Genomic DNA, 16960 nt, shown 5'->3' with positions numbered 1-16960 from the left:
AGATTCAAATTCGATGCTTGCGGTTGTTTTATTTTATTCCCAATTGCTTTAATTAAAGTATTTTTGTCTATTATTCGATTCAATCAATCATGTTAATGCTTGATTGAGCCATAAAATTAGGCAACATCACAAATGAAGCCACGCATATAAAAAAGAAGCTACAGAATATTGAAGTCTGATTGACTCTTTTTTCTAGCAAATATTGCAATCAATTTATCTTAAAAGAAAGTTAATTTGCAATCATAAAGCTCTCATTTAGCATATACTCCTATAATAGAAATGCTGTCATTATTTACTAAGGTCATCACATGTAAATATCCCAAACATTAACATATCTAAACAGCCATAATGTGGCAGCCCACATAATTTTTATTTAATTAATTTTTAAAATTTAATGTACAAAATTAATTATCCAAATAACTATCTGTCTTTTTCTTATTATTTGATGGCTTCTTAACTGCAATTTTGTTAGGCATGATAGCTTTGTCGCATTGTGATAGCTCCATCTTTTTGACACAATAAATATAACTTTAATTTGATAGCTTTGTCGCACTATGATAGCTCCACCTTTCATTATATCCAAAAAATATAGTAATTCGTACTATCAATCAAAACTTTGGTAGCCATCCAATTCAACAACGAAGATTAAGTCAACCATGTACAAAAAACTCATAGAAGATTAAGTCAACCATGTACAAAAAACTCATATTGGAATAGTACCAACTTTTGTTCCTTTTGAAAAGATCCACACGAAATGCAGGAAAACAACCAATTTCAATAAAAGGGGGTATTTGAATTTACACAATTTACTCTTCAAACCGCAACAGTGGATTTTCCTCATCATAAGAAAGGAAATAGATACTTGAATGAACAAGAAAGGTGTTTACCTTGAGAATGGAAATAAGAAACAAAAAGAGCCAGCATTCATTATATACATGGAGGGAGACCTAGTTTCTTGCAATACAATTTTTTAGGCAATCGAGTTTTGCACGTCCCATTTCCACCGGACAGGGATATTCGTTGTGCTAAAACATCACTACATGCTCTCTAAAGAATTATCGATGTCTTCCCTAATGATCTCCATTTGATCATACTACCTGCCAGTTACCAATGTACTCCAAATATATAATCAGCAGACAGATGTGTGGCGCCACAAAAAATGCCCAAGGAGATGATTGTCATCATTCTAGGGCACAGAATCTTCCAATATGCATTGAGAGTCGGAGCCAATATCCACTTTCAGCCCTTTACCATGTGCAGCAATTAGCAAAGCTTCTGCACGGCCTGCAGGATCCACAAATTAAGAGCATAGAGAAGGCTAGGTAGGCAATGATAAGTACTGGGATCCTCTTCGAAAAACTGTAACAATAGGGTTTCACTTAGTATAGTAGTCTACGGGTCTAATTTTACTAGGCTCCTTGTTCTCTATCTTAAGTCATTACCATCTGATGTTTTTCTTTTATGGAAATTTGTATCTTAACAGGAAAGTATTCGGATAATGGTCCCTTATGTTTAGCAATTTGTACGGGTTACTTGATTATGGCCCTGCAGATTGGGAAGCACAACCGGGTGACTTTAGAGTCAATACAACTACCAAGTGCTTCCAATTGGTCACAAAAAGATATGATAAGCAGTAACTCATAAAGTCCCCACACATGGGTTTTAGCTTCAAATGAAAAATCTTGGCTGATGCTACAAGATTATGACACCGATACCTTTCATTGATTATTGGGGATATCTATAACTAAGTTTCAGTCCTTTAACTTAGGTCAATAATCAGCAAACCACACAACAAACCAGAAATCACTGATTTTGAATGTTGGCCTTCTTCTCATATCTTCCTCCATATTCAGTTAACATCCGTAATATCACAAATTTTGTCATAATCACAACTCTAAAGACAGATCGAGTACCAGCATAATCCCATAGAACTAAACGCACAAATAATTGCTGACACACAAAAAAAAATCTTTACTCTAAGAGCAGAGAACACGATTTTCATTTAGTACACTAACCATGATCTTTCTTCCTTTTCAAAAGGGGACTCATTGAGGGAAACAGAGTGGTGGCAAGCTCTCTGCTCTCATCCTGTTGCAAAAAGCAATAGATGATAAAATTTTAATTTCTTTCATTTTCTGAATATTATTGAGTTCTAGGTAACTGTTAAAAATTTAAGTGAAAGGCCAATGCTCAGAATGTCATAACATGCAAAAATATTAAATTTGCAATGCAGCATGTCACAAAATGGAGTTGTTATCCAAGCCAAAATGTAGGTAATATAGATCATGAATTTCTCAGAGATTAGGTGCACCTTGCTAGAGCGACTTCCTGTAAGTTTAAACCCATTCTTCCATACTGACGCTGGAACTGGAACAACAGAATATCCTGAGGCAACCAGGACTCCTAGCCATAGACCATACCCAAATCCTCCACTCCACCATCCCTTAAGTCATAAAAGAAGGTATGCTTCAGAAGTCGTTGTCAAAAGCAACAAATCTAATTTAAGTTGATGTCAGGAAATACAAAATAATAAAAATAAATTCTTAGTTGTTGAAAAGGCATGAAACATGGCAGAGTTGCACTTGCACCCCTTGGTCTGATTAAAAGCAAACATGATACTGTGCTTTGTTGAAGTCGAGTTTGATTTAGAGACATTGAAACTAGGGACAATTAGGACACCCTTGATGGCACTTAACCAGCAAACAGCAAACATGCTTACCTCTTAAAATCAAGAAAGCCAAAAATATGTGGAGATATTACCAATCAGCATCCATTGAACAAAAACACGTATAAAATAAGTAAAACACAAATTGGACAATTACACAAATCATGAAGTGCTGATTGGGATATACATAAGAAAAGCATCAGAATAGCAAGATCCGAACGATGAAGCCACAAAGTGAGAAAAGTACACAATTCATTTCAGGAAAAAACATAGACTCTAGTAGAAAGACTCTAACCTGCTTACCATCTTGAGGATATGGAATTGATTGCTCTATGTATGCAGTGGTTCCTGAAGTGAAAGCGAAAACAGAAATAGGGACCATTGTAGGTTAAAATAGAGATTTAAAAGAGAGAAGACACGTAGCTTATTGTAAAATTATCACATCTCAATATAAATATCAGAAATTTGATATTGTGATTACATAAGAAATATACACCTTCTACCCATAATTGTACCCTCCATGCTCAACTCTAGCAACTCATGTCCAGGACAAGACAAAAGTTGAATCAATGATGATATGGAAATAAATGACTGAGTATTCATTTTAATGAAAGATAGGAAGGAAGACTTTTCAGAAACCCGTAATCTTTTTATGTTAGTGATCTTCTGGCCCAAAAACATGCACTCAACACTTATTTGTTTTAATCAGACCAATAAAACAGATAAGCTTATAAATCCCTTATGCAGTGTAAACGTACCAATCGGAGCATCAACTTTTTGAAGCAATTGAATAATAGACTTTAGATCTAGACGTTTCCGCACTCTATTGCCAACGAGTACTTTCAAGTGGGGAGAATCATACACCTACAAGAAAGACGGGTGAAATGAAAATCAATAATCATTAACGGCGAACGGTCTTAATAACAATGACCGAGACATCTCCTTGAAGTAATGACGTAGGATGCATGAGAGTCTGAGACAAGTCAAGAAATAAACTTTCTCAAATATCTAAACCAGTGTCTACTCTCCATCAACAGTTACATACTACTAGTGCATAAGAGGCTATAACTACTGGATATGTAAACCATCACAAATGTAAGTAATAAGAATTTCAAAACGTTGGCAGTAGTATCACAGGGATTAATACAGCAGTCTTGATATGCGGCAGATGAACTAAAAGTGGAAACTTTCCATCATAAAAGGAAGTCACACGAGACAACAATAGTACAACTTTCAAAGCACGGTGTACATCTCCAGCAAGCGGCAGTTGAAGAAATAGAGAGAATATACAGCACCTGGGCGGAATTGTCGGGCTTCAAAACGGCTAACGCTCCGCTGAGATCCGGGTCGACTCCGATAACCCACCTCGTGTCCGCATTACCCGGGCCGGAGTCGTGAGGAGGCCGAATTGCATCATTTTGGGGCCTAGGGCAAGAGAGGGATTCCAGCCAGTTCAATTTAAGCTGTTGGGCATCAATGAGCACCTTTTTAGCCCTAGACTTTTTTGAGGTGGATGGCTCCGGAATTGTTAGTGTTTCGAGCTCTTGGGTGGTGGTGGCGGAGGCGGCGAGGAGTCTGGAGGCGGCGGGAGTGAAGGAGAAGAGGAGTGGTGGAGGTGGTCTGAAGGCGAAGGATGGGGACATAAAAAATTGGGGTTTTGGAGGGAATGTGAGTGCTGCTTCCATAGTTCCATTCAATAAGCGTAAGATTGAAATGGTATTCCTAATTGCAATCATCCATAGCCTGCTTCTCTTCACGTTTCACGTAACGTTTATAAAACAAGGATTTCGTGTTGGGAAATTATGACCATGGGAGTACTTTATCCCTACCATGTAGTGTTGCCTCATGCAATTGAAATCAACGGGTTCGGTTCGGTTCGGTTCGGTTCGGTTGGTTTGAAATCGAATAATAGTTTCGGTTTTGAAATGTAACCGGCATTTGGCGGTTAAAATTGAACTGATGAATCAGTTTTATTAGGCGAATTCAAATTTAAGGACAGATTTCAGAGTATGGTCTCAATTTGTTGATCTTTCGAGAACTTGAGATTAAATTTGTAGACCTATAGGATCGAGGCATGCGAATTTTTTAGAATAAATTATAATGTGAAGAGAATGACGGGTAGCTGATGGAAATCGTAATGTGAAGAGATCAGTGTTAGGGGTCGAGTGGTAGTCCGGAAAACGCCCGAAATAGCACTATGCAACCCTTTAACAACGTTTGGTATGCGACATATAAATCCAGCGACCTGATACAGAGGCTTCGGATTTCCACACTACACTTGCTACTATTTCCGTTTTCCTATACAGAGGCTTCGGGTTTCCACACTACACTTGCTACTATTTCCGTTTTCCTGTCAACACAATCACGGTATTGCGCAGGTATAAGGAGAGGGGTTTTCGCGATTTGGCTAAACGGATGTTTGTGTCCAATTTTACCCCCGATTTCACCAATCGAAGCATATTTCGCCCTCTATCTGGCTCAATTTTTGTGGATGATACTTTGACGGCCGACGGGCGGTCTCCCCTTTTCCACCCTAATTTCAGAGCACGATCATTCCATTATCTGAAATCCGAGTCACAGGTTTGTTTTCAATATCCGATTCATGGGTGTGGATAGAATTGTTGAGCTTTACCTCGCTCTATTGGGTTTGTTGTTGTATTTGATTAATTTTGTTTACCTCGATTTGGTCGGCTTGATTAATTGATTTCGTTCCGTCAAATTGATTACGTTGCCCATATGATTGTTGTGCATTTGGCGGCATCCGATTTTACCACAAATTCCATACGCAACCAATATGAATCGTCCTCTTCTTGAGGGCTATTGTTCGTCTTGTTGAGTGTTGTGACTAATTTGTATGTTATGCTCCCCTGAAATTTGTTTTGACTGCAACGTTGTTCAATCGTCTTGTTTTGGCTTTGTTTCTTGTTGTTCCTAAGTCCAGATTTGGTTGCCTTTGGGAGTGCATACATCCCCTGATTAGTTTAGTTTGTACTCCCTCCGTTCCATAGTAATAGAGTCATTTTGTCATTTTGGTACATTCCATATAATAGAGTCATTTTTCTTTTTAGTAAAAGTCAACACATTTTTCCACACCTAATTTACCCTCTCTTACTTTTCTCTCTCTTCATCTCTCTACCTTTTTCATTTTTTTATTTTATTCTCTCTTTACTTAACTCACCTAAACAATTTTTCTTAATCTCTGTGCCAAAAAGAAACGCCTCCATTACTATGGAATGGAGGGAGTAGTTTGTAGTGAACTCATCTCCTTATATGTTGCATGAAGATACTCATTGCATGTTTTATTTTGTACTTTGGCAGTATGGAAGACCGAAGAAAGAGAAAGCGTATTGAGGCCGAAGCCGCAGTAGTGATGATTGAGGACATTATTCGTTACCATCAACAAAACTACTTTGCGATTTTAAATATGGTTAGCAGCATGATATACAATTCGGTCAACAACTGGGATGATGATACTCGTGTCTCATACAACATGACAACCAAAATGTCGGCGCAAGTCGCACATATGAACCAACTACAGGGGTGACAGACATGGATTGCATTAACAACTTGCGGATGGATCGTAATGCTTTTGGCCATTTGTGTCACATACTCCGAGATAGGTGTGGTTTAGAGGACCAGCGGTATGTTCGTGTTGAGGAGCAGGTTGCCATGTTTATTAGCACTCTTGCCCACCATACCAAAACTCGTATAGTTGGGTTCCACTTCATTCGGTCGAAGCAAACTGTGAGCAGCTACGTGCATGATGTTATGCGCGCCGTTATTCATCTACATAGGACTCTCTTCGTGCAACCGTCGCCGGTTGATGATAGTTGCGATGACCAAAGATGGAAGTGGTTTAAGTTAAACCAATCATTACCCAAATACATGACTTACTCGTCGGGGTTTGTGTTTAATTTGTTTAATGTAACACACGGGTGCCTTGGTGCGTTGGACGAGACATACATTAACGTCCATGTTTGTACAACTGATGTTCCTCGTCACAGGTCTAGGAAAGGTGAAATCGCAACGAACACACTGGCGGTTTGCGACTGGTTTCTTCGGTTTGTGTACATACTCCCGGGTTGGGAGGGATCCGTGGTTGATTCAAGGATTCTTTGGGATGCTATATCTCGACCCAACGGTCTCAAAGTTCCAAAAGGTATTTATTATTGCTACTGTTTTGTGAATAGTCATTTATTATTGCTCTCTCACCTTCTGCAAGTAACCTATTATTTGACATTGGTTCCTACTATTTGTGTGACAACGGGTACGCCAACAGCGAAGGTTTCCTAACAACTTTCAAAGGCGTCCGTTACCATCTCAAGGAATGGGGGCCTACAAATCAGAGACCGAACTCAGCCAAGGAAATGTTCAACATGCGATATACAATGGCCCGTAATGTAATCGAGCGAGCGTTTGCAATTCTGAAGATGCGGTGGGGTATATTGCGTAGTGCAAGTTTTTACCCGATCGAGACGCAAACCCGTTTGATTATGTGTTGCTTTCTGCTACATAATTTTGTAAGGGGTGAGATGGGGGTTGATCCCGTGGAAGCTGAGCTAGATGCGAGTAGGGAGGATGGAGAGGGTGAGCCCACAGGCACACAAGTTGAACCACCTTCCGAAGTCCAGTTCGTCGACATAGTTAAAGCTTCACCCGGTTGGAATCAAAAGCGTGTTGATGTGGCGAACTACATGTGGGACAATCAATAGGTGTTATCTCTGTCCATGCTGTTGGTTGGGCGACGGTTAACACCCCTCGGGAGTTATGTGATTTGTGTATCGAACCCCTTCGTATTGTGATTTGAACATAAGCCTTGTAGCTATGACATACGCATAACTAATCTTTTTAAACTTTCGTGGTCGTTTTTTTTGTTGCATGAGTCGATTGGCACACAAAGCGATAATATGTTATACATAGACCACTACACATGACTAGTGGCGGACGCAGGATTTTAACGATAGGGAGTCCAAAAATAATTTAAAAAATATAAAATTTATATAAAAATTAAATAATAATGTTTAAATATTAAAGTCAAATACAATCATATCATAACATTTCTCTTCTATTTTTCATCTTCTGAAATCGTTGCATAATAGTTTCATTACTAACATGAACAAAGACATCATTTTCAATATAAGGAACTAAGCAATCATATAACAGTTGGTCTCCCATACTATTACGTAGAGTACTCTTGATGAACTTCATTGCTGAAAAAGCTCTTTCCACTGAGGCAGTAGCAACCGGCAAGATCAATGACAACTTGACTAACAAATAAACCAATGGAAAATTTTCATGCTTTCTTGTAGAAACCATCTTCTTAGCAAGACCACCAATCCCAAATACTTGTGAAAAATTTTCATTTATCCGCACATTAAAAATAAAGCTTTCAAGTTAATTTTCAAGCTCTTTCAAAGCAATTCCAGAAAATTCTGATATATAATAACTAGCAAGACGAAGCAACTTCTCCAAATCAAATGCAGAAAATGAATCTCTAGGATCAAAACATGTCATGCATGAAAGTAAGTCTGTGTTAATTTCACCAAAACGATGGTTTAACTCTTGAGCTTGCATGTCAATCATTGAACAAAATATCTCAACTCGATAAGAGGGGAGACTTCCTTTTTTCAGTTGTACGATTTGCTTTTCCTCGAGGTACAAACTCATCTTCTATGTCAAGAACAATTACCTCATATTTGTTACAGAACTTAGAAACTTCATTAAGCAAACCCGCCCAACCTTCTTCCCGCAATATTTACAAACGTGCTTTTACTACATGGACAAGATTCACAATGCAATCATTTTTCTGTAGCACTTGAGAGAGTTCTTGTGTGATTCCCAAGATTTGCTTCATAAGATGTAACATAATGACAAACTCAAAGAGATTAATTATTTCCAACACATCATTAGCTTCAAGCCTATGTGAATAATCATAATCATTCTCCTCACATACACAAGAACATCAGTATTATGAGAAAACAAATGCATCAAGTTGATAAAAGTACCATAATGCGAACTCCAACGAGTATCTCCAGGCCGCTTTAACGCCATCTCTTGATTCAATCCTCTCTCGGTATGAATTTCATCACTTGCAATCTGCTGTATAATATTCTCTCTCTGCTTTTCTCTAAGTATATCTACGCATTTACAAGAACTTCCAATAATATTACACAAACGGTTGACAGTATTATAAAAATACCCAATACTTGTATGCTTTTTGGCAACAACGACAATTGTGAGTTGAAGCTGGTGAGAAAAACAATGTACATAATAAGCAATGGGATTTCTCTTGAGTATCAAACTTTTCAACCCATTGAATTCTCTTCTCATGTTGCTTGCACCATCATATCCTTGTCCTCTCAAACTAGATACACTTAAATCATAAGTAGATAACAAATAATAAAGTGTCTTCTCTAGTGAGGTCGCAACCGTGTCACTAACATGCACCACACCAAGAAAACGTTCCATAACACATCCATTCTTGTCCACATATCGGCCCACAACAATGGGTGTTGTGGTGCGATATCCTTATCTCATGTTGCTTAACCCGAATGAGACTGTTAAACTATCAAAATTGGTCAAAATCGGGTTAAAACCGTTTAAAAATTGACGGAATTGTTAGTGTAGGACTAATTGTGATCCGAGTTGAAATATTCAGGATGCAAAAGTTCAAAAGATAAAGTATAGGACCAAAATCATAAAATGAGCATAAGTTCAAGACCAGTTTTGAATTTTACTTTTAATTAAAAACAGTCCATTCTCTTGACTGCTTTCTGTTTAACCTCTCAATTTGCTAAGAAAAATCAGTCGGTTCTACTGTATTTACTAAACACATATGACATACCTTTATTTGATCATCTCCCATTCTCAAAATCACCATTGTATTTTCTTCTAAATAATTTACCACTAATCTATGAATTTAGTTTTACCTTTGAATTAATTCCAATTTATAACAATCTTAGTCCAATGCCCTCGCCATTATATATACACAATAACAATTAAGCTCCATTACAACACCAAAAAGTAAAAGAAGAAAAAGAAAAAAAATGAGCTTTTTACTAAAAAACATGAGATCGTTACTTGAGAAATTTTCCGGCAAAGAGGAGCAGATGTCGATGGCTTCCATATTCCACGAGAGATCAGAGATTGAGCACTACTGTTCCATATGCCTAAACCGCATACGTGGCGGCGACAGCTACCGTAAGCTGCCGGAGTGTGGTGCTTGTATGGCTGCGATCGCACTCCGACATTCCCTCTTTCAGAGCTCAACTTCCCATTTCACTCTGTCAAAATAAATACGAGAGGAATGATTTCATAAACAAAGGTATCAGAATTAGGGAGGAAAATAGTATAGGGTAGTTTGGTCTATTTATAAATGTTGTTATAGAAATAATAAGAAAAAAGAAGAGAAAAAACAAAAAAATTACAAAAAACCCTTATTCTGAAAAATTCACATGTGTCAATCCCATATTTCGAAAGGTCAGCGAATTTAATGTCAAATTTCGAAAAGTCTGCGAAATTAATCACTTTTTCCAAAATTTCTCAGATAATGAAGGTGAAGGGCCAGAATTTCTACATAATTCCACGTAGGGACAGACCTAGCGTAGGCTAAGCCACCGCTCCAGCAGGGGCTTGGCCGGCGCCGGACCAGTATTCCGCCATGGTTGCTGGTGAAGTGTGCGTGTGTCTGTGAAAAAATTGAAATGGAAATACACGATGAAGAAGAAGATAAATGGAGAAATTTTAGTAGGAAACGTGAAAAACTTACAAATAGTAAAGCTAGATTATGTCAAATCTTATAGAGACGACAACTAGCAGTATAACCTAATCAATCCAATAAATTTTCCTATTTTATTCTATTCAATTCATTGGTCACCATTTTCGATCGGTACTTCTAGTTATTCTAATTTGCCAATCCAATTTTCATTAAATAAAACTATACAAATGTGTTTCCCCTTTGATTAAAAAATCAATTAATTAGGTATTATAAATTAAAGCTGAATATTTTATTTATTTATTCAATTTAAGATTGCATTTTTGTAATTGTAATAATGATTAGTGATGTTTATTAATACTATTTTTGGAAACAGTAAGTTAGATATGTAGATACTAACTTGTGATTATAATTTATCATTACTTTCAAAATGGAGATTTATTGAATTTTTGTTCATTATCTAGCATTTCATAAAAATGGAGATTTATTGATTTTTTTTTCATTATCTAGCGTTTCATAAAAAGTGTAAGACATTATTTATACAAATGAATAATTATTATTATTACTCCCTTCGTTCTGCGGTAGTTGAGTCATTTCATTTTCTACACTCGTTTTGCAAAAATGATACTCCCTCCGTCCGCGAATAGGAGTCCCGGTTGAGTTGGGTGCGGGTTTTAAGAAAAGTTTGAGTGTAATAATTGAAGTGTGTGATAGTGGAATGTGAGATCCATTTATATTATTATTTGCTTTATTTTTTGGAATAATGAAATCTAACATTAAGAGAGAGGGTGAGAAATTGCAATCAAAGTTTTTTTTTAATTTAAAATTAATTGCAGCTTCTAAACTAAGGGAACAGTGGGGTCATTTTTTATAGTCCCAAGATAAAATGTCTAACCGGGACTCCTAATGGCGGACGGATGAAAATTGCCAACCGGGACTCCTATTCGTGGACGGAGGGAGTAATAAATAGTTAAAATGGAAAGAGAGTAAAGTAGGTGACAGAATGAGGTAGATAAAAATATTCTTATCTACATTATTCTTTCTCTTACTTTATTTTTTCTTCACTTTATCTATTTATTAGTATCATTTTTCTAAAACGAGTGCAGAAAGGGAAATGACTCAACTATCGCAGAACAGATGGAGTATTATTTTAAATTCCAGCACCGGCTTTTTAATATTTCTGGTTCCGTCCCTGATTCCATGCATAGGGAAAACATCATTAAGGAGAAGTGCACAACTTCATGAGAACTTACAAGTTCCACTAGAGTTGGTCAATGAATGCATTTCTTATCTTCGAGCATAGGGTAGCACTGAAGGATTGGATACAATTATGAGGGCTATAGGTTTGTGAAGACAAAGGTTGCTTACAGTAAAGATTGGTGCATCTATATTTTGGTATAAACGTATTTTTGTAAATGGATTTTGTAATGCATAAGATACTATATTATTAGTTTTTGTCAATGGTTTGGTAGTGCAAAAGCTGATGGATTTTTGTAAATGGATTTTCTAATGCATAGGATAATGCATAATCAGTTTTTGTCAATGAGTTTGTAGGGCAGAAGTTGATGCACGATGTGTGTTTGTAAATGAATTTATTGTTGCACATACACCATATGAACCAATGCACACACAAGCCAAATAACCACAACAAACAACAACGAATTAATTTATGCAGCCCCAACAACCACAACATAATAATTCATCCAACACACCACAACAACATCAACAAATTAATCTATGTAGCTCCAACAACATATTAATTCTTAAACACACCACAACAACATCAACAAATTAATTAAAAATCCACATCACCAAGGAAGATTATCAAGGCTCGTTAGATGGTGGATTTCATGATAGTATCTCGTATAGTCACTTCCAAACAGAGCTGCACAGTGTTCCTCAGCCTCTGCTACTGCCCTATCCCAACTTTCACCTTCCATAGGCCATGGGTGAGGAGGGAGTTCGTCGAAGTAAGAATCATCCGTGCTCTCCCTCTTCGTTGGCTGAATCATCGTAAATGCCCAAATCCATGTTATATTTGTCGATCCAGCCGCCGAAAAGCTCAGGTTCAGGTGAGGGTGGCATCGCGGTGAGGGGGCAACGAAGTTGAACCCATCTATCATCATTTCGATTGTTCTCGGTCACAGTACAAAGAGGATCGAGAGAAACTGAGACAACTGCAGACGATGGGCCAACGTTGCCAGCCAGCACACCACGACGAGGGTGTTGCACCGTGAGGGGGTGGCGAGGATTCACCCAACCCTCTGCATTTGGGTTTGTGTTACAATTGTCTATGGTACAATTGAAATTGAGAGAGATTGGGCGGCTAGAAATAATAGGCTAACGCTGCCAACGTTCTCACAACGACGACATAACAATTAAGGGGAGGAAGAGAAAGCTTTAGGGGAAGAGAAAGAAGAGTCGGCGAAGAGACGGGGTTATTTGTGAATCTAAGGTTTTCCAAAATAGAGAGAGTTGCTAAAATGGGAGAGAGAGTTGCTGAGATGGGGGGGGGGGGGGATGAAATGAATATGGTGGTTGGGGTGGGTGATTTTTTTTTTCTTAAAATTGTTAAGCACTGATTAGATTTTAATTGTAATAAGGGAATCATTAATTAAGGTGTTTGAAATCCCTAATTTTTACCTAAAATGAAAATGTATCAACTTTGTTGGGACAATCTAAAGAGGAAAGTGATCTAACTTTTATGGGAAGGAGGGAGTACAACACTAGATATCTCATTGTTGCAAGAGGAAATAACTTTCAAAAGCTCAAGAAAGTTACCTTGATTTAAGGATCCTTCAGACTCATCATGTCCGCGAGAAGACATTCCTTGCATGATAAGATAACAAAGGAAAACAACCGTTGCATTTAATCTGCAAAGATAATCAAGCTTCTATTGTGTTGACTGCTTTGATAGAGAGACTTCAATGTGTTGAGCTTGGTTCATCAAATCCTGACATGCTAATCTACACCTATTATGAGCACTTGTATGATTTCCAACATGATCTCTTAATCTTTCTTTCTTGCCCCAAGTAGTAAATCCCTTTGATACAAAGGCATCTTGTCCATTTCCATGAAGTCTTGAGAAAAGATAACCATATAAGCAATAAGCAGCTTCCTTTGAAACATTATACTCCAACCAAGTCTTAAATTCATCAAACCAAAGTGAAACAAATTTACATTTTTGATTTCCATTACTTGTAGAAAGGAAATTATGGTTGCGTGGTTGACATGGAACTCTTAGTAAATAAGCTCTACGACCTTGTTCCATTGAGTTTGGTGAATAACTCATTATGTCAGGTTGTTCCTCGGGATCACTTGGAAGCTTCTCTAAATCAACTTTATCATTGTCTTTGTTCGGTAACTCTTGAGGTTGGAGAAGTGCAGGTTCATCCTCTAAATCAACTTTATCTTTGTCTTCAATCGATAACTCTTGTGGTTGGAGAAGTGGAGGTTCATTCACTGACGAAGATGAGACCTCGGCAACTGGAGAAATTTTCTTGAAATAACGATGCATTTATCTACATAAAATAAAATGCACCAATAAGTAAATGCATATTCGAAACTTAAATTGCATCTACTTAAAATAAAATGCACAATAAGTAAATGCATATTTAACTTAAATTGAGGACCACTACTAACTCATTGAAACATTACAAAATGAATATAATACTCAATTTTGCAATCCCAAATAAACAAAGTAAATAATTTTCTATAACAACAAGATATAGAATAAACAAAGAGAGATAAACAACTACTCCTTCTGTTCCATAGTAATAGAGTCATTTTGCCATTTTGGTACGTTCCATAGTAATAGAGTCATTTCCCCTTTTAGTAAAAGGCAACTCATTTTTCCACACCTACTTTACTCTCTCTTACTTTTTTCTCTCTTCATCTTTCCACCTTTATCATTTTCCACTTTATTCTCTCTTTATTTAACTCACCTAACACAATTTTTCTTAATCTCTGTGCCGAAAAGAAATGCCTCCATTAATATGGAACGGAGGGAGTATTATCTAAATATTATTCACAAACAAACAAAGTAAGATATATATATATATATATATAGTCCCATTATTCACAAATCCAGTCTTAAAGACCGAACTAGAGATCAAATTTGGGCCCTTAGATCTAGTTTTATTGTTTATTAATTTTGCTCCTTCATTAGGTAGACAAATTACTTCAACATAGGGGTATTTACGTCATTTTATAATTAGGGTAAAAAATTAGAATTCAATATCTCAAAAAATTCACTCATTCACATTCTCGTCTCTCTATCTCTTCTTCTCTCAAAACTTCTCTCAAAACCTCTCCGAAAATCTAGCTGAAAAATCAAGGAATCTTCATCTTCATCGATCATCTCTAGCTAATTCAACTGAAATCGACGACAGTCATCCATCATTCAGCATCTCCATTGGTCAATTCAGCATCACCATCGGTCGCTCAGCATCTCCATCGATCATCTCCAGCCGATTCAATTGAAATCGATGACAACCATCCCCGATTCAGAATCTCCATCAGCCGATTCGGCATCTCCATCTGCCTAGTTCGACATCTCTTCAGCCTAACCCAAAAATCGGACGTTAATTCGTAATGGTTGACACTCACAAATAGTCCACCGAAGGTGAACGACACCTATTGCTTTATTGTTTTTACTTTTATTTTTTTCCATTCTCATCCGTCATTACTTGTTTGGTACCAGCCACAAAGCGCGAATCTTCCTTCAATTTGCTCTAACAAATGTGGGCGTATGTATGTATAGATAAGTGATTAAATTCGTTGCAGTATCTGTGGGGTTTCAATTGTGATACGAGCATGAAGAGACATAGTAGAGGAGGAAAACAGTTTGAGGTAAGAGATGGTTGCTTGGAGTTGTGCCTTTGATGTGTTTGTAGAAATGTTTCAAAGAATGTAGAGGTTTGATGATTAAGTTGTGTGTTTTTTTGTTATTTATGTCGGTCGTTCTGACTCTCCAATATAATGAAAAAATAGCTGAATATTAAGCCTAAGGTTTATGTTTTTGGTGAAGATAAAGTGGACACAGAGAGTGAAGAAGATGATATAGCCTATCAATCATGTTTCTTGCTTCATCACTTTGTGAGCTTAGCTTTTGTTTCTGACTTGACTACTGTTTTGGAAAGCTTGCACTTGTAAAGATGAATCTATTATGCTTGATGATAATGTCGACTCGACTAGGGGATTTGAATATGCTTGCTCAACCAAAACTACAGATGGTCTAATTTTAAACTGATCATTATTAATTAATTCATAGATAGTGAAAACGTACGGAAACTTTGCTTTTCGAATGTATATAGCATTTGTTTGATCAAATGCTGGAATGAAGTAAACCCGTAGTCCAATGAAGTAATAATGGTTTTGAATGAAGTAAAATCCTCCTGGAATGAAGTAAATATCTATTCATTTTCAATATTACATATTTGTATTTATTATGATTTTTGACTAACAATATTTATTTTTTATGTTTTATACCAGTGTCTTGTTTTATTTTCTAAATAGAGTATATGTCCAAGCCTGGTCGTAGATATGCCATATGAAGAAATAAAGAATTTGTCCAAACTTGGTCGTAGATGTGTCAAATGCCACATAGTTGGTTGGCATGATTCAAGGAATTGCGACAAAACATATGAGAAGAAGCAAATATAAGTGAAGAGTTGTTTTAGTGATATTCTTTTGTTAGCATTTTGATTTTCTGAAAATGTTGTGATACATTTATTTGATTATATTTATTACTTCATTCCAATAGGTTTGATACTTCATTCCAGTAGTTAACTACTTCATTTCGGTACTTTATTACTTCATTCCACTTTGAATTTGAACCTGTTTAAACTTTTTGCAAACTTTAAAGTGAATAGAGTGTATGAATTGTTTTAACAATGAAGTACTTTATCTTTATTATGATGTATTCATATGTTAATGCTGAACCTATTCATTTAAAGATAACTATGTGTGCCTGCATTATTAAGGTATTTCCACATCCTCGTTATTTATTATGATATATTCATTTAGTTTGTTGTCGTTTAAATTTTTGGAGGTAAAATAAAATCTCATTTCAAAAGCACATAATTCTACTAATGAAATACTTTTTTTTGCGTTTCGTTTTATTATTTATTAACCTTTCAGTCTCTTACCAAACAAATTATATAACATATGATTAAGATTATCGTGATAAATGTTCAGTTGGACAATCACTTATCAATAGTTATTGTCTTGTTTTATGTTGATTCAAAGTAATGAACGAACGAAATGAACTAGTAAATCATTTACGTGATGAAGTTTACGGAAGAGTGATCACTACTTCATTCGTACGTGCATTTACTTCATTCAACAAGTATATCACTTCATCACAATAGCTTTTTACTTCATCAAACTTCAAGTGAGTTATTACTTTAGTTCACTACCTTATTAAACACAATTAAGTCCATATTACTTTATTACATGTGGTTATAACTTTATCGAGTATGTTATTTAGTTTATTACAATTATAATTCTTCGCAAACTATGCATACAACACAATTCAGTTTATATTATTTCATTACTTAAGGTTATAACTTCATCAAGTG

The 16960-nt window shown here is 36.4% G+C and overlaps 1 protein-coding gene and 2 pseudogenes across 1 annotated transcript; all 3 read right to left on the bottom strand.

The window, feature by feature from the left end:
* Positions 1–867: 867 nt before the first annotated feature.
* On the bottom strand, positions 868–4473 carry LOC125186641 (MutS2). The gene is made up of 6 exons (XM_048083046.2): positions 3961–4473; positions 3424–3529; positions 2961–3013; positions 2312–2443; positions 2016–2088; positions 868–1284 (listed from the first exon to the last, which is right to left on the bottom strand). Exons 1-6 carry the CDS (start codon positions 4399–4401, stop codon positions 1187–1189), a joined length of 903 nt encoding a protein of 300 aa, XP_047939003.1. The 5' UTR covers positions 4402–4473; the 3' UTR covers positions 868–1186.
* A 3241-nt stretch (positions 4474–7714) lies between these two features.
* LOC148926659 (uncharacterized) lies at positions 7715–8653 on the bottom strand (annotated as a pseudogene).
* Positions 8654–12203: 3550 nt separating this feature from the next.
* Positions 12204–13896, bottom strand: LOC148926658 (uncharacterized; annotated as a pseudogene).
* Between the last annotated feature and the right edge of the window lie 3064 nt (positions 13897–16960).

Source organism: Salvia hispanica, chromosome 5 (genome assembly GCF_029641045.1).
Source record: "Salvia hispanica isolate PSC_SH4W2 chromosome 5, Shi_PSC_v1, whole genome shotgun sequence".
NCBI classification, from domain to species: Eukaryota; Viridiplantae; Streptophyta; class Magnoliopsida; order Lamiales; family Lamiaceae; genus Salvia; species Salvia hispanica.
Note: the sequence above shows the minus strand (reverse complement) of the source record. Positions and strands in the feature narration are given on the sequence as shown.

Bases quoted from the DNA above. Each gene is read 5' to 3' on its own strand.
- LOC125186641 (XM_048083046.2), bottom strand. From the start codon at position 4,401: ATGATTGCAATTAGGAATACCATTTCAATCTTACGCTTATTGAATGGA. The intron at 3,530-3,960 runs GTGCTGTATATT...TCTTTCTTGTAG, and splicing joins AGCCCGACAATTCCGCCCAG to GTGTATGATTCTCCCCACTT. The intron at 2,089-2,311 runs GTGCACCTAATC...TTTTTGCAACAG, and splicing joins CAGGAAGTCGCTCTAGCAAG to GATGAGAGCAGAGAGCTTGC.